General features: G+C 31.5%; 1 protein-coding gene across 1 annotated transcript; it reads right to left on the minus strand.

Moving 5' to 3' along the window:
* Positions 1-9804: 9804 nt before the first annotated feature.
* On the minus strand, positions 9805-12792 carry LOC146919633 (ARM repeat superfamily protein). The gene is made up of 2 exons (XM_085713046.1): positions 12660-12792; positions 9805-12480 (listed from the first exon to the last, which is right to left on the minus strand). The coding sequence occupies exon 2, from the start codon at positions 11812-11814 to the stop codon at positions 10459-10461; it is 1356 nt and encodes a 451-aa protein (XP_085569172.1). The 5' UTR covers positions 11815-12480; positions 12660-12792; the 3' UTR covers positions 9805-10458.
* Positions 12793-18746: the final 5954 nt, after the last annotated feature.

An 18746-nucleotide genomic window follows, 5' to 3' on the forward strand; every position in this document is an offset into this window, starting at 1 on the left:
GGTTGTATAAAAGTTTAGAGTTAAGAAATAATAAGATCAAATTAAGAGACCACTTTTATAATATGTGTTGTACAATATTGATTCAACTATTTATAGATTGTTGTTAGCAGCCTAAGCAGTGAGGGCAACTATATTATATTATAAGTTATTACTATATAAAATGAAATGTGCTGATTTATGTGTGTTGCGTTGATGGTCAAATAAAGCCAACGATGGATTAAACTTTAAAGGATGGGATTCTGACGTATATTTTGTCTTGACCGTCGGCTGAATCGGTATTATTTGATGCTGTGTTAGCTATGACATAAGCAAATTAACAAATTCAATTTGCTCTGGTCAACATTATGTTGTTGAATAGCTCAACTATAATGTGTTTAAAGACATCATCCAAATTAAACTTATGTCTCATGTGTTCTTTTCTTTTCTTTTTTCTTTCACGAAATCTTAAATATAGCAGTTAAATAAATTTTTGTTTCCTATAAATATGCTAAAAAAAAAAAATGGCTCCTTAAAAAATATCAACAAATTTTAGTCCTCAAAATGCTTTATGTCACAATTTATTATATTTATTTTTAAGTAAAATCATGTGTATCATTCAGAATTTTGAATTATTTTTTGCAGACTTGTTTAGTGGATTATAGTAATCTCTCTTTCAAAAGTTTGAATTTTTTAACAAAGGATGAATTAGCTAAGAATTTTAAGTTTTTAGCGTTTAAAAATTTATTCTTCATATTTATTTTGTTAAGAAATTCGACATTTTTGTGGGAGAGATTGTTATATTATTCTAAACATTTATGTAAAAAATCATTCAAAAATATGATTGGTACACATGAGTTTCTTTAAAAGCGATGACCAAAAGTTGTAATGGAAACTCATTGAATTTTTTTAGTAAAACTAAAAACAAAATTTAAGATATTTATAAATATCAAATATTTATTCAACCCTAAGTATAACAGTGAGGATATCTACAACATGTCTAATATATATAATAGCAGCTTATCTTTTAATTATTTATTAAAAGTAGATGAAATTTAGTTATTTAACCGTTGAGCTTTTAGTTCTTTTTGAAGTGTGTTTTCTATAAAATGTTTTTGAAGATACTTGTAACGGTTGCTACCGGCAAGAGACGAGTGCTTTGGATTCGGGGTTAGGTGGAGGGGTTTAGAATCGGCGACAACGTTTATTTGTTTGGGAGAAAAAGTTGGTGGAGGAGTGTAACGAGGTGTTATCTAACATTTATGTGCAGGTTGGGGTAGAGGATAGAGGAGGTGGAGGTTGACGCTGAAACAAGGTTATACAGTTAGTGGTGTTTATCACATGTTAACTACGGCATAGTCAAATTATCACATGTTAACTACGGCATATATGGTCAAATTCTCAATAGAAAATGCATGAAATAATTTGGTTCGTCGTGTCGGCTTCTTCATAATAGGCTTCACACGAAAGATAATTTAGTTCATCATGGTATTATTTATCAAAATGTCAATGTTTGCGTTGCAAGATGCGGTAATTCGAAATTTGTGAAACATTTATTTTTTGGATGTTAATGAGGCAATGGTTTGGTATCTACTCAACAATCTCTCTACTCTGTTTGAACATATTACTCATTTTAATAATTTGGGTGGTTTTTCAAATTCAACTTGAAAAAGGATGCAGGTGGTGTGGCTTGCTTGTGTGTGTAGATAATTAGGAAGAAAATGAACAACCATTGTTTTAATAATAAGGAGGAACCAATTGATCAACTACTGATGGTTGAAAGCTAAGAATTTTTGCTTATCTTTTGATTTTCATAATTGATGGTTGCATCCTTTAATGGTTGCGGCCTAATGGATTGTTTATTTCGGTCATTTTTATAAGGATCCCTTTGTAGGTGCAAAATATGCTTATAACAAGGGATCACATAGGGAGTAAATAAATAAGATTATATTTTCGAAAAAGTTATAATATTTTGAACTTTTAAAATTATAATACTAAATCTTAATTTACAATTATGTTAATGAGAATGATGTGTACCTCAAGTATTACTTCAAAAATCAAAAGAAATAAGCTTTTATGAAAAATGATATATTTATTGTATCAGCAAATTTTAACTTTATTTAAAAACAAACTTTTTTTTATAGATGTTATATAAAAAATAAAAAAAATAAAAATCCTTTTTATAGATTTGTAACTCAATACTGTTAAACATTCCTTAGCAAAGTCATTATTTTAAAATAGAAGGAATATGTACATTGTCTTATTCCTTAAAAAAGAAAGTACATTGTCTTATTGTCAATTTGATTGGTCGATTGGACTAATAAGGTGTTAGGCCAAATAACCCGATTCTTTTAGGACACTCCTTAGCAAAATGGTTATTTAAAAACATAAGGAATATGTGCGTGTGTCTTATTGTAAAATTGATTGGTCTATTGCACTAAGTAAGTTAGATCCAATTAGTTAATACATATTAGTATTGATACACGCCTATTTCCTTCATTATGTGATCATATATAGTCTCTTTTGTACATCAATAACAGAGTTTACATTCAGAAATCATATTTTTGTTATAATTACTAGCTGGTGCAAAGAAAATTCAAGAGAACTAGACATAACGTTTAATGCAAGCAGACGAGAGAGAGCGTGTAAAAGTCTTCCTTGAACTGTCTAAAATGATCTCTTGATGTATGTAGAGTTCTCCTTTGAAGTTTATAAAAGAGGAGACATGATTTGCAAACCGAACATGAACGAAATCATTTTTTAAAGCATTTGAGATAATCTTTCTAGATCTCAAATGTTTTATTCTTCAATTCCTTTCAAAAGCTAGCCATAACTATCCCTTCAAACAAATAAGAATGCTGCTCATCGGTCTTTCTAGCCATAGCATTTGAGATAATCTTTCTAGCCATGAACTCTTTTAAATCAAATTCCAAGTTTGCTTGCTGCTCATCGGTCTTGTAATCTTGTTCATATTAATTGGTAAGATAATTTAACGTATAGAATAGACAGATAAATTAAATAAGAAAAAATTGAAGAATCTTGCAGAAAATTTGCCATATGTTGTCACATATGATGACATATTGCATGGTAGCGAAAGTCCTCTTCGGCATTTGACATGCATGCTTCCTCACGTAAAGTATTTGTAGTGCTTCACTTAATTTCACCCACACTAGTAACTGTTGTTTATTTTATTTTATTCTTTTCTTATGTTCTTCAAATTGATACATACTTCCATTCCCCCTAGACCTAGTATTTTAATTTAGAAAACTAATAGTTAGTCAAGTCATGTGTAAATTGATTAGTTAGGAGCCAACGCAGTATCAAATTCAACATGCCGTTGGCCTTTGAAGAATATATGTATGTGCACGAGTGTAACTGATATATACATATATAGTTAGTTTGTTAGCAAACCAAGGACTGATTAACAACCCAAATCAAACTTAATTAACAATTAAACGTGGACATAACAATAAAGAATAGAGCAGAGCAGTGATGCAAATTAGTTCTATATTTGCACTTAGTTTTTTAATGTCTTGCGCTGGCCACAGTCTGATTTTGACTTGGTCCATGTTAGGAAGAGGGAAAGAAATATATATATCAACTCAAACAATTGTATATTCTAATTGGTATGTTTCTTTCAACGGATCATGTTATTGTTTTGCATTTATGTATGGACCAGCTTAAAATCCTTTTTAGTTTACTAAAAAAATATACTACACTAATATCGCTTAAAATCCTTGGTTTGAATGTTAAAGTTGGATGACATGAGCCTAAGAGGGCCCAACTTTATCGGTCGGTGACTTAATCCCATTGAAGGAGTGTTTTTTCCCTTTTTTTAAGTATTGTTAGTAAGATTTTAATTTGTTTCCTTAACTTTAAACTTGAATTGGATTTAGTGCGAGTAGAGTATGGCTCTTCTTGAGTGAACTTGAGATTCTTATCAAAGATCAACTTCATTTTGTGGTGATTCTACATTTGACATTTCATTCTCTATTCCTCATGGATTGAAAGTGGTGTCTTCTTACTTTTCCCGTATGAACATTGTGTTGCTCTCTCCTACGTCTCTATTTGGGTTTCTCCCTTGTGCTGTCATGGGTTTCTCGTCTTCTCCCTTTGTAGAGGTCAGGGCCGACCCAAAGGTCAGGCCACCAAGACAATTGTCTTAGGCCTAAAAAAATAGGAAAAAAAAAAATACTTAATAAAGAATGAATTTGCCGATTTTGTTACCAAGACAATTATTTCAACAAAGATTGAATTTGCCGATTTTGTTATCAATAGAAAAATAAATATAGAATAAAATTGATTACAGTACTTTAAAATTAAAAACGAAAAGTATTTCTATTAAAGAACTATTTTAGACTAGGACCTCGTATTAAAATTCGCTTTAAACCTCACTGTGAGTTGGGCCAGCCCTGGTGGAGGCTTTCTCTCCCACAAATAGGAGTCGAGTCTACTTTTCAAAGCACAGCTGCCACCCACCTGAAATCGGGGACTAAAATCACTTTAATTATCTTTGATCTACATCCAATACCTATGTTGCCCCATGTCCTTCTACCATCAATCGCATGTGCCCCTCTTACACATGTTACTAAACTATGCAAACCTCTACTTGGATTCAATCCAAATTTTATGGCGCAACTCGGTCTAAACACACCACAAGGTGCATACTAGGCTCCCAAACTATTAACTTTGTGGTCATGTCATGATACACCATTAAGTGGTCTTTTATCACTGTTGGGAGGTTTCTCTTCCATCATCCTCTCATTCAGGGTCCTATCAAACAAGTACCCATCTATCTCAGTCTCACTCTATTCATCGACAATGCACCCACCACCTAAACCACCCTAAACGAATAAGTTTAGAGCTCATTTAGAAATCATAGACCACATGTAGCAAAAGATTACTTACCTACAACAACCGGAGGATACTTCCACTCAACTGGATAGACGGTGAATGTGATTGTTGAGATCAAACAAGTTCCTTGATCCACGGAATTGTATGGTCACCTTGGTTGTTATCTGTTTATCTTCTAGGATGACGTAACGACCAATTTCCATGCCACGTTTTTCCGTCTGGCCGATGGATCAACGTTGGGTTTCCTCCTTATTGGACTAGGCAATTGGTTATGTTTGCTCCATTAGTTTAAGATCTTGGTGCTTGATTCAATCACTATTTAGGTTGGGACTTTTAAGCCCATACCGTTACAGGTGTAAACCTATAACATCTAGGCTTTGTTTAGTAGAAATAGTGACCGCCTAATAAGTAAGCTAATAGTTTCTAGCTGATGACTGATAGAGAATAAATTAATGCAAGTGTTTAGTAAAATTAACCGGTTTATCAAACTAATAAATGTAAAATTACATAAAAGAGCATTACTAACTCGTAATAAAATTTACATTTAAAATACTTTGTTTTAAAGAAATTTTAAGATATTCAAAATTCATCAATTTAAATTATTAATTTAAAATATATTCCATATATTATTATTATTATTATTATTAAATTAAAATTTTCTTGCATAAATTTTATTTTATATTTATACTTAATTAAAGTTTTGTACTTTACCAAAAACAAAAAAATAACAATAAAACATGTTTACATTCTTCAAAAAATATATTCATTTTAAAAGATAAACCTAACAATAAAATTATAAATTGTACTACCTCCACTCCTAAATATAAGACCTTTTTGAGAAAAAAATTGTCCCTTTTTATAAGAATCATTTGATATTTTCAAGTACGTTAATTAATTCTTTACCAACACACCCATATTTATTTTATGGGTCTTGCTAACCAGTGCCCTCAGGGCATTGGTTAAGGAAACCAAAAGTACTCCCTCTGTTTCAAAATGAGTGTCGCTTTAGCCAAAAAAAATTGTTTCAAAATGAATGTCACTTTCAGTTTCCAATGCAATAATAACTTTTTCTTTTCAATTGTACCCTCCAATTAATACTCTGTACACTACTTTCAGAGTATTACTTTTAAAACTAACCAATAGTTAATAAGGATAATTTGGTAAAATAACTATTCTCTTTCTTTTAATCATTGCATTTCTTAATATGTGTGTAAACACCTAAAACGACACTCATTTTGAAACGGAGGGAGTAATATATTTACATTGAATTCAACAATGTTTTGACTTTTAAAAAGTTAAATTCTTCACTTTTCACCATTTCCCAAGACAATGTTTCTATTTTTATCTTCTTAACCAATGCCCTAAAGACACTCTTTAGCATTTCCCTTATTTTATACTCCCTCCGGTCACTATTATAAGCAAATTTCTAATTTTTAGATTCATTCAATAAATGATATATGTGACCTACAATATAGACCACATACGTCATTTATTGAATGAACCTAAAAAATCAAAATTTGCTTATAATAGTGTCCGGATGGAGTATATTCTTCATCAATCAACATTAAATACTATGTTGAAAACATACACTAACCCTCCTTAAAGGATAAAATTGTAAAAACAATAACAATTACAAACAAATTTATTATCATTTTCAATTTTCTTAATTCCCGTTATTTTTTCAAAAGAACCTTATAATTAGGGACGAAGGTAGTAGCTTATACTCCCTCTATTGTCAATTACTCCTTCCGTTTCAAAGTGAGTGTCGCTTTAGCCAAAAAAAATTGTTTCAAAATGAGTGTCGCTTTCAGTTTCCAATGCAATAATAACTTTTTCTTTTCAGTTGTACCCTCCAATTAATACTCTGTACACTACTTTCAGAGTATTACTTTTAAAACTAACCAATAGTTAATAAGGATAATTTGGTAAAATAATCATTCTCTTTCTCTTAATCATTGCATTTCTTAATACGTGTGTAAACACCTAAAACGACACTCATTTTGAAACGGATGGAGTATAAGCAAAATTAACTTTTTAGATTCATTCAATTAATGATGTATGTTGTCCGCAATATGAACCACATAGCTTATTTTTCAGAAATATTGAATAGTGTTTGACTTTATAGTTCACAACTTATAGCTTATAATTTTTTCTTCCAATTTTACCCTTATTATTTTATCTCAAATCCATTATTATCCCTTAAAACTTATAGCTTATCGTGTTTCTTCTTTTCAAAAAAAATAAAATAAAATAAAATGCGTCGTCTCTTCTTTTTTATGATTTTTTTATAAAAGTTTAATGTTAAGTTTAAACATATGGTCACTTTATTGTCAACAAATTGTCACGTAAATAATAGTATGTTTTTACGTCCCTCGAGAAACAATAGTATATTTTTACGTTTATAATTTGGGAGCTTCTACGGTGCAGTCAGGAAACTGACTTTTTTGAAAAATTAATTTTGATTTTAATGTTTGATTCATTTTTAAATTGTTGATTACTGATTAATGATCAATAGTAATTCATCTAGTAATACTTGCAACATCTTGGACTTACGTGTACTATTTTATCGTTGGAATATTTAACATGCAAACAAAGTTGATGATATTATGTGATAGTCTTAAGTGTTACACTTTGTGGGGTGTTACGCTTATAACAAAGGTAGGATAAAATTAGATGTGTAGTCTTGTTAATCTGATGAATTGATGATACTGTGAGGACTGAACTTTTGATGTCATTGTACAAAAAGTGGGGCGTTACTCATTACATTTTTGATGTCATTCTTATGACTTCACCAAAAAAGTCATTCTTATGACTTCACCATAGAATTTTCCTTTATAATTTTCCGTTGTTAGTTTAGTAGTAAAATAAGCTATAAGCTCGTGATAAAAAATCAGTTATTAAACAGGACTTTTTTTATATGCAAACTACAAGCTATCTATTATAAACTACAAGCTATCTATTAAACTTTTTTTATGTACAAACTTAGTATATGGCCAGATAATAATACTATAAATATAATAAAGAGTTTATCACAAACTTAGTAGATGTAGATGCAGATGCTCCATCTCTAGAATATAGATCTGCCCCAGCTGGCAGCATACGAGTCAATCTTTTTGCGCTCAAAGGCAAAGCTCAACTTTGTTTCTTCATAATTGTTCGAGTCAATAACACGAGGTGTAATAAGATATTAATCTTTACACGTGAGACAGTTGAGCAGACAACATGGTTTTGAGTTTTGACTGTTGACCACCGAGTGCTGATTTGCTAGTAGTATGTCCTTATTAGCATTATGAATCATATGTACTTTAATATCCTAGTTGGTCCTGTCATGTTGTAATTTAGTTGAGTTAATGAAATTTGTACCGTTAACTTACAAAGACTAATCTGGGAAGATGATTAATAAAAGTTGAAGTCAAAATTCTCAATGATATGCTTAAATAGAACCAAATGAATAATGCAGAACATTAGTACACACCCTATAATTGGAGGAGCAAAAGGCGAAGTTATGATCACAGTTGATTTGCATAAGTACATATCAATCAATGCTTTGTAAGAAAGTACTACTATAACTTTGGGTGAATTACTTCTTCATAGTTAAAATATACTATTCCCTCCGGTCACTATTATAAGCAAATTTGGACTTTTTAGGTTCATTCAATAAATGATGTATATGGTCTATATTGTAGACCACATACATCATTTACTGAATGAATCTAAAAAGTTAAAATTTGCTTATAATAGTGACCAGAGAGAGTATATAGTAGTCTCCATGAACATAGTAACAACAATGCATTGTAACATGATGAACATAGTTCAGTTGATAAATACAATGCATTGTAACATGTAGGAGTCGGGGTTCGAATTTCGGACGCCCCATTTATTCACCTTAAAAGTGAATTTTAGACCTATATATATATATATATATATATATATATATATATATATATATATATAGAATCAAATTGTTGTTAGAATTTTATATTATTTAATATGTTTTTCGTATTTTGATTGACAAAATCATAATGCCTCGAAACCAACTTCATTCAACTCCTACCATCACGCTAGCGTGGGCCTGAGTCCAATTCCACATTGCAATCTTTAACCCGCTTTGATATCATGTTAACAATATTGGATTTCAATACAAAATAACAAAGAGACGACTAGGGTTTGAATAATGTTACAATAACTTAACAATACAAAAGATTATTAGAGACTCTAAACTAACCGACTCAATAGTTTAAGTTTAATACTTTATTATTTAACACAAATAACCCTTCATTCAAAAATTAAAAAATGTGTCAACAAAATGAATGGAGAGAATAGAAAAGGAGAAAAGAAAATAAGCAAAATGTTATTTTCATCGTTTGAATATCACATTCAAGAGAAAGAGACGTATAATCATTTTGAGCAACAAGAATATCCTAATTTTCCCCAAATAAAACAGTCTATGATCAACACTACTACTCTACTACCTTAAGCCCCTAAGGCTATTTTTATTTTAGACTTGGCCTTTATCCTACTTAGTAGCATTATTTGCATAGACATATAGAATTTGTAGGTATTCCTATGGCCAAACAGCAATTCAACGTTCCTATTCCTTGAAAGCTTTAGAGCTTTCTTATCTATCTTTTTCAATCAACCACTGATTCAGTGAATGGTTAAATTGGGTCTTGTTCTTAAATACTACAAAAGGAAAAGGAAAAGGAAAAGTATACACTAACTGGAACGTCTAGTCATCCATAAATACTGTGTGAACTTCACCACTTCTGGTGGATGGTCTACCACTCTTCTCCCTTAATTTTTTCACTTTGCTCCCTCCCCTCATAGGTCATTTCAATTATAGCAACACCAAAGGGACATTTTTTTTTGAATATAACCCCGGAAAGTTAAGTAAAATCTAACAAAAAAAAAAATATTTTAATCAGAATTCGAACTCAGCAATTATTAAAGTAAAATAAATATCACAATTTGAGATGTTGAAGTGCAGAATAATTAAATTAAATGAAAAATGAAATAGTTGTTTTCAATTCCATTGTACACATAAAAATTGAAGGTTTCACAGGCTCTCCATTGTCTCTACACATGATTGAGATCAAAAGTAAAATTTCCAGTATTTTTGTAATGGAAAATTGGAGGCCTCTGAAATGATCCAAAGAGGAAGAAGATACAATGAAAGTAAGGGCTTGGAGCAAAGCAACTCCTCAACAATTACAATTGAAATTGCAAGCTCCATCTTTGCTATGTGATGATCACTCTCCTAACAAGTATCTTTATCCAACAACAACAACCGCATGACTTCTAACCCCAAAAGCAGTATAAATAATTCAAGTATCTTCATGATGGGGCTTATTGTAACAACATGAACATTGGACAAAAAGAAGTAAATGCACAGAAGCAAGGGTGTGCAATTTCCACATTATGATTTCTTCTTCATTCATCAAATTAATTGTTGGAACCAAAATACTTAAAAATATTTACAGGAGAGACTTGCACCTCAATCCCATTTTCACATTTTGGAAGTTATTGGAGTTCTGTTCTGTGGTTTGAGAAGCTGCTAACCTTTAATTCTACTCTTGCCCCTTGTGAATTTACAAAATTATTGGCACCACCACCAAGTTTAATCCAGTGTCATTGGATGGTTCTGGTAAGCTTACACTTGGAAATGAAGATGGTATCTGAATAATTCAAACTACATAGTTTCAAAAGCTCAGCAGATTGTTGTTTCAATATTGGATTGCAACCACTTTGAATCACAAGAAGGAGCTTAGCGGCAAGCCCTGCATCAACGGCAATCGACGAACACTCCTCGGGTGCGAGCTTGCAAACAGACCACAAAATTGACAATGCATACTGAGTACAGCTTTCTGATATCCTCATCAAAAGTCTCACCATGATAGGTATGGTGTTAACACATTCCTTCAAAGCTACCCTGCCTTCAGGTATTGACGATAACGAATCCAAAACACAAAGGGCTAATTCCAAACAATCATGGTCCATACCAGACAACAATTCAACTAATTGAGAAACAGCACCAATGCTAACTAACAAAATCTTAACTTCCTTATAGAAGCACACTGTTCTGAGGAGGCTTAATCCAGGACAGATTCCATTGCTATGTCTCTTATCCTTAACAAGCCTCATCAATCCAACCAATAAACTATGGCTGGAGATAATCTCGGAACGAAAATCTTTCTCCTCAATTAACGTTTCAATCAACCGCGTGCAACTGATTTTAGTCTCAATTGAACCCTCATTCAAGATATCAACCATCAAAGAAATCTTTGCAGGTTGCATAAGATTCTTTTTAGATTCAGAATCAAGTGTCAAACTAACAAGAATACCAATAACTTCAGAACCAACAGCATGTGAAGTAAAAGGACCAAGTAAAGAAGACAAAACAGAAACACCACCTCCATCAATCACAGACTTACGTGCAGTAGCATGAACAGCCACAACTTGATGAAGCTCCTTCAAAGCATGAACTCTAGCTTGACCCTTCACCTTCTTGAGTGTCTCCACAAGCTCAGAAGCTCTTCCTTGAACATCTTCAGACCTCTTCTTCATCAACAAGTACTTCTGAGAAAACCAAGTATATATTAACCTATAAAGTGTTGTGTTTGGAGTGATGGAATCATCCCAAAGCTCTTGCATAGTTGTAGGACAAGTAAAGTGTCCCATGTTAAACCATTTGAGAATGTTGTTCCTCTCATAGGTTTGTCCAGTGCAAAGAGTAACAGGGTCTTGCATTGGTTCAAGAGAAATTGGACAAATGAAAACACTTGGTACTTCACATAACTCAAGCTCTTGAATCATTTTTCTCAGATCTAATTTCTCACCAACAACACCAGTTCCTACAATACCACCACAATCAACACCACCCAAAACCCCATCTTTCACAGCTGTGTCCAGATCTAGAATCTGACCATCACCACCACCCTCATACCCAACAACCATATCCCTTTTAGAAGGCTGATACATAGGCATTTTTCCCTAAAAAAAAAAAATCCCTTTTTTAGACCTAGAAAGCTATGAATGAAAAAACCCACAACCCAAAAATCAGTTCAATGACAAGAACTCTTCAAAGGGTCATCAAATCACATTACATTACAGTCTATGACAAAAGTGAAAAAAAATGAGAAGAGAGAGAAAATGGGTTTTTTCACTGTAGAAAAATCACTTTTTTTTTTGGGTATGGTCAAAAAGTAAAATAATGCAATCACATCTCAAATCATGAAGATATAATAATCAAAGTTGAAAGAGAAAAAGAAAGAGAGAGAGGTAGCAATGAAAGAAAGAAAGAAAGAAGAAACAGTGGTGAGGTGACCACAGTGATAGTACAAGGAAGAAGTGAAATGAATGGCAGAAGGAAAAAACCTGACAAAGAGTTGAAACAAAGATGGGTGAGTGGGTTGAAGAGAAATAATTGAGAAACAGATCAGAGAATGAACAGTTAAGGATTAATAGAAATTAAAACAGGTACTTTGTGAGATTTATTGTTGTTTCAATTTCAACTCATAACTCATTCATTGAGTTGAGTTGAGTTGAGTTGGGTTAGAGAGAGAAACATAACATAACATAACATGTGATTGTGAGAGAAGAAGCAACAAATGCAAATAATGTTAGTAGTACTAACTAGTATTCTTCTATGTTCTTTTGGGGAAATACTTCCATGACATAGTTTTGATGCCATTGGTGCCATTGGGGAAATCCTGGCCATTGATGTGTGTGGATGTGTGTGGGGATGTGTGTGTGATGTGTGTGTGTGTGGTGAAGATGCAAGCTATGGCACCAATGACACCAAAGCTATGGCACCAAAGTGTTACTCTAACCTTTTGGGGGCATTTGGTCAACAAAGCATAAGATTAAACTAAATAATTGAATCTTTTTGGGTAATTAATTAATGATTTCAAGAAATGGATAACCGGGAAAGTATGGGGTGTAGCCGGTCAATGAAATGAGATGAGACTGTCTAGGCTTGTGCACCACACGTGCACTTATCTAATCTGTCGCCGTAAACTTTCCTTTTCTATGTTTATTAATCCACTACTAGAACTAGTATAATCATACTCCTTTGGGTTTTTTTTACAAGTGATTACATAAAAATATAAATAATCATTTTCGTCTTTAAAGTTTTTGAACCAATCCGATGATAACCACACTTTTTATTTTATTAATATTATCCTACCCCACACAAACTTATGATTAAGTCCAAAATAATTTTTAATTCATTCACTTTCTCTCATCTTCATCTCATCTCATCAGTCAGACTCTTTCGTTTCTACTAAAAAAGAAACCCTTGCCGTCAACCACACCAAAACCATTGTTCATCGCTATTGGTCACCGCTGAGATCGTTCATCTGGTTAATTTTATCATGTTTATGTCATTGATTTATCATGCTCATCTCGTTAGTTTTATCATGTTTATGCCAATGATTTATGCCATGGATTTGTTATTTTGACTATGTTTTAATTTTATGATGTTCTTTTTGGAATGAGAAATGATATTTTGACAACCACTTTTTGACAACTTTTAGACAACTTTTTCTCTCATACTCACATGATGTTGTTATCTTCTCTATTCCTTTTTCTCTCTCCATTGTTTTTGACCAATAAGAAGTGAGAAAAACAAGGTTGTCAACAAAGTTGTCATCAAATGGATGTCAAAATATCATTACTCTTTTGGAATTCTTGTGTTTGTTGATGAATGATGCATGTATGGATCATGAATGATTGAAATATTTGAGTTTGATGAAGTTGTTTTTGAAGAATGATGGATGAATGAATCTTGGATCATATGTATGAAATATTGAGTAAGGTTAGTTATAAAAAGTTATTTGAAAAATAGAGAACATGAAAAAACAAAATATGAAATACAATTATACAAAGTTCTATGAAATATTTTGTGAGAATATGAATTTTTTTAATTGTATTTTTAAATAAACCGATCAACCGAAGCAATCCAAACCGAACCAACCCGATTAGTTTGGTTCGATTTTTTTTTTAAAAACAGTGAAAACCGAACCAAAACAATTTACTAGGACCAAAACTTTCTTAAACGATCCTATATTTTATTTTTAAACCAAAGGTATCATATTTGCTCAATTACAGAGAACAATCCCCTCAAAATAATTGAGATACATTTAAGAAGTTGATATCTTCTAACAAATTTTGCTCACCGCACATTAGTCAGAAATTTAACCCTAGATCAAATAGTCCAATGACTCATATATCTCTGACATATATCACACTATATCGATTCCTTAAATAATATCATCACTCTATCTATCTTATAATTACAGTATTGATCAATTTGTAAAATAAAATATATTTCAAAATGAATGGTATTTTTACTTTTTAATACAACATTAGCTACTTTTTTTCAATAATATCTTCTAATTAACACTATTTGCATTAGAAATGGCCAATTTGTAAGAAAAAACATTTGTATCAAATTTTAACATTGTTATTTATTTCCTGCTCTTGCATTCTCTTGCTACTTTAATTGCTCCAGCCATGATTTTAATTGGTATTACTATTAGTATTTTAGTACATTCGGTGTTTTTTAACAGTATATTTGGTGATAGTTTTAAATACCTGTAAACTATAGATGAACATTTTTAATGCAATTAGACCAATTACTCCTCCACACAGGTAAAAACTTTATTTGCAATGAATAATGATCTTCTTGTATTTATCATCCACACAGGTAAAAACTTTTATATCGTTTATTTTGTTTCTCTATCAAACATTATAGCGTGTGTGTAGGCTGTTTTAATTTAGGCAAAGTAGTTGGAAAGCATAAAATCTTTGAACAAATATACAACATTTTATTTTAATACTTTTTATGAGAACCACTTCAGCTCTCTCAATACTCAATATAGATAATTTCCAAACAACTCAAATGCCCATTATTTGGCCAAATTTGTCACAGGAAAGCCTGGCTTAGTGCAGTTACAAGAAATACAAGCAATGTTATGTTAGTCAAAAATTATGCAAATAATAGTATTATTTTTCTATAACACATTTGAATAAATGAGGTACCTTTATCTTTTGTCAAAAAGAAAAAAAGAAAATTTCAAACAAAGGCAAAGGTTTGATTTTATGCTATTTAGTGTAGGAGTAGCATATAACAATGTCTTTTTCTTTTGGCCGTGAAAGGTGAAAAAGGATAAAATGGTCTTTGAAAGGTATAAATAAAGAAATGAATAATTTAGTGCGCACGAAGCAACAAAGGCAGAAGAGTTTCACAAAAGTCCAGGGAAACCCCACGAGGGTGTGTGAATGAATGAATAAAAGGTGCTGTGCTGCCCACGATACAACCAATGTTCAAACTACGTAAAAAATAAAGTATAAAGAATGAAATATAAAATAAATTCATTAAATTTTGTTGGGCATAAAATAAATGAAAATTAATGATGTATGTGGTTAAATTTGCTTATAATTGACAACGGATAGAGTATTATTTTACTGGTGATAATTTATATAAATTTCACCGTTTCTAAAGTTATGTAAAATTTGAATACCAATGCATTATACACAGGGCCGTACCTTGGAGGATGCAAACCGCTCAATGGAATCGGGCCTCCTCAAGGTATGGGCCTCAAAAAAAAAATTATAGTCCAGTAGTACTACTAAGTACTACCCCACTAAAATAATTTCCTTATACGGTAGTGATTTTTACATTTGGATGTACCGCATATATGTGATACCTTGTATTTATCTTTTAAAAAATTTAAATAGAACATTGTTCTTAAAAAAAAATACATTTTTATTTGTTACGGACCTCTTTTCACTTACAGAGGCGAGCTTCCAAATTTGTAGGAACGACCCTGATTATACAATGAATATTGAATATTGCTAAAAAGTATGTATGTATAAGTATAACTTTCTATGAAGAAATAAATCGAAAATCAATTATTTAAATTCTTCATGAAAAAAATTGTTTTTGAGGAAATTATTGATGGAAAAAATAATCCAGTGCACCACTCTAATATCTTTGGCAAACCAAAAAATAAATAAAAAGAGGAGAATGGTACATCTCTTTTTAGTAAATCAAATACATTAGATACTTTTGCAAAAGAAATATAAAGAAAACAACTACCGTCGATTTATTTAGAGAAATGATATTTGTACATCCATTTTGTGATAATTTTTAGACAACTTTCTCTCTCATGCATACTCACATTATATTTTTATTCTCTCTTTTCCTTTTTCTCTCTATATTGTTTTTGACCAATGAAAAAAGAGAAAAAGAAGGTTGTCAAATAGATTGTACAAAATGATTGTTCAAATATCATTGCTCATTTATTTATTGAGAGGATCAATTTATTTAAAATATAAATAGAGACGTTCTTTCTTAAAAAATAGTAATAATTGAGAAACGACAATATGTGGTCTCCCAGAAAACCCAAAGAAGAAATTAAGAAACTCAAAATGAAAGAAGAATGGGCCACCAAAAGGGTTACCCTTTAATTTTAGGAAAAAATGCCAGCAAAGCATTGGACTGTGACAGTTTTTGCTTTGACTGTACGCATTGGTTTGCTTATCTAATCTATCCAGTCTTTGCCTTTGACTGCCTTTGCCAAATGCATATCAATATCAAATTCAACTCTTTCTTTCTTTCTTACTTTACCTTACACTCAACCCAATTAGACATTTACACGTGACTCTGCCAACTCTGTCCCCATCCTTCTCTATGTCACTGTTTTTCATGCCTAAACCTTGTACAATTTACACTTTAATAACACTCTAATCCTATACTTTCATTTTCATCAGTTTACTTATTAGGCTCAGTCTAGGGTGAGAGACCTTAATAGGTCTCCTAGGTGCATTAGTGTTTAGAAACTTTTTTTTTTTGAACAAGTAGTGTTTAGAACCATTAGATCATGGAGGTTCATATTAACAATCATGGATGTTACACACCATATGTTTCAAAATATGTTTTGTTCACCATTCTGTTTTTCTCTCTGCATTCTCTCTCTCTCTCTCTCTCCCTCCTTGTTGTGACACCACCGCATTGTTACGCCGTTTTTGCTTTTTATGAGATTTGAATCCGTTTTTCATCATAATAACAACAACTATCATCACCAGATTTCCCTTAAAAAAACTTTCATCACCAGATTTGGATCCTTATTATCAACAATAATTAAATTTCATTAATCTTCCTACTAAAGAAATAAAAAAGAAACAGAATTTGTACTCTAACAAGATATGTTCCTACGATTCAAAGAGAGTGAATTTGAGAAGGAAGGACAGTATGGTCATAAGGTCGATTAAGCAACTCATAGTTTTTGGATCTTGACATGAATATTGATTATTATTATTACAATTGATTATTATTATTATTATTATTATTATTATTATTATTATATTATTATTATTAAGGTCGCAACTAAAAACTATTTGTAGCTCTCAATGATTTAAAGGTCGGAGAAGGAGAAGAATGCGAATGCCTCAGTGAAAAGAGATCTAAAAATTGATTATTATTACTTTTTTCGGTTTGGATCCAAATATATGGAAGATGGCAACTGTGTCGGCAACATCGACGTCGGCGTCAACATCAGCGTTAGACAGAAAAATCTTTGAGGCTCGGCGTGTTTGACAGTGGCGGAGGATCGACTACTGGCCACTGTTGGTGGTCGGCCGACGAGAGTGTAAGCAAACAGAGGGGCCCCAGAAGAAAGATGAAAGCTCATGAGAGAGAAAAGAAAAATAATCTAGTGTGTATTGGTTTATGGTGTGCTTAACTAATCCAACGGTTACAAAAGATAATGCACCGTAGGAGACCTGTCAAGGTCTCCCACCGTAGACAGTGCCTACTTATTAAGGCAGTGTCATCAGATTTCTCCCAAGCAGGAAGACCAGATTTTGTACTTGCTTAAACTTTTTTATTTTCTTGTATGCTATTAATTGTGACATGTGAAGCCATGATACTTCAAAATAGATGACGTATTGTATCTCCTGCGTATCTTGCACCGATACCTGTCTGATACTTTCCAATACGTATCAGGAGAGTATCCGAAGATTAAATTTTATTTTTTTAAAAACAATTATCCGATACTTCCCGATACGTATCAAGAAAGTATCTGATAATTATCCTGCATCGATACCTGCCTCAATAATTCCCAATTAATGTTAACTAAAATAACTTAACTCTTGAGTACATTGCTTCTTTTTTGGATCAATATAGTATAGCACTAACAATGTTCTTTTGGATATAGTATAACACTTATGGTGCTCTTTTTATGATATATTGTGTATGTAATTGATTAATCATCACTCTCTTAATCGTCAATATTATTTATATTTATGTTGATGTGTTACGAGCCTATAACTGGTTTCTTTTGTTTGTTAATATATTTGCATATTAAAAAAATGGTTATAATTATATTGTACATTTAATTATATAATTTTTTTATTAACGTATCTCAGCCGTATCGTATCTTGATTTTTGAAATTTTCCCGTATCGATGCAGTATCGTATCTGTATCGTATCTCGTATCCGGGCTTCATAGATTGTGACACTATCAAAAAGCATAAAGTTTTATGGCTGTACTATTTATTCATTTCTAACCAATTAAACATTGTTTATTTTTTTTATTTTCTTTCATTTATGAATTCAATCAAAAAGTGTAATAGGTAGAAATTTGTTATAAAATAAAGTACGACATCTAATCATTATTATAAGTAAAATTTCACTTTTTAGATACATTAAATAATTAATGTATTTAGTTTACAATAAAAACTAATTACATTAATTATTCAATGTATCTAAAAAAGTAAAATTTTGTTTACAATAATAACTGGATTGAGTATCTTCCAACTCGTGTTAGACAGTATTATGTTGCTAACTTTATTTTTAATAGTAATATTATGTAGGGAAATGTTAACGTATGCTAAAAAAATATTATGTATAG

This window comes from Medicago sativa, chromosome 5 (assembly GCF_051527215.1).
Source record: "Medicago sativa cultivar Bolivia chromosome 5, Bolivia_mono, whole genome shotgun sequence".
Classification (NCBI taxonomy): domain Eukaryota; kingdom Viridiplantae; phylum Streptophyta; class Magnoliopsida; order Fabales; family Fabaceae; genus Medicago; species Medicago sativa.

What these genes read in the sequence shown, in the direction of transcription:
- LOC146919633 (XM_085713046.1), bottom strand. Translation starts at nt 11,814, where the DNA reads ATGCCTATGTATCAGCCTTCTAAAAGGGATATGGTTGTTGGGTATGAG.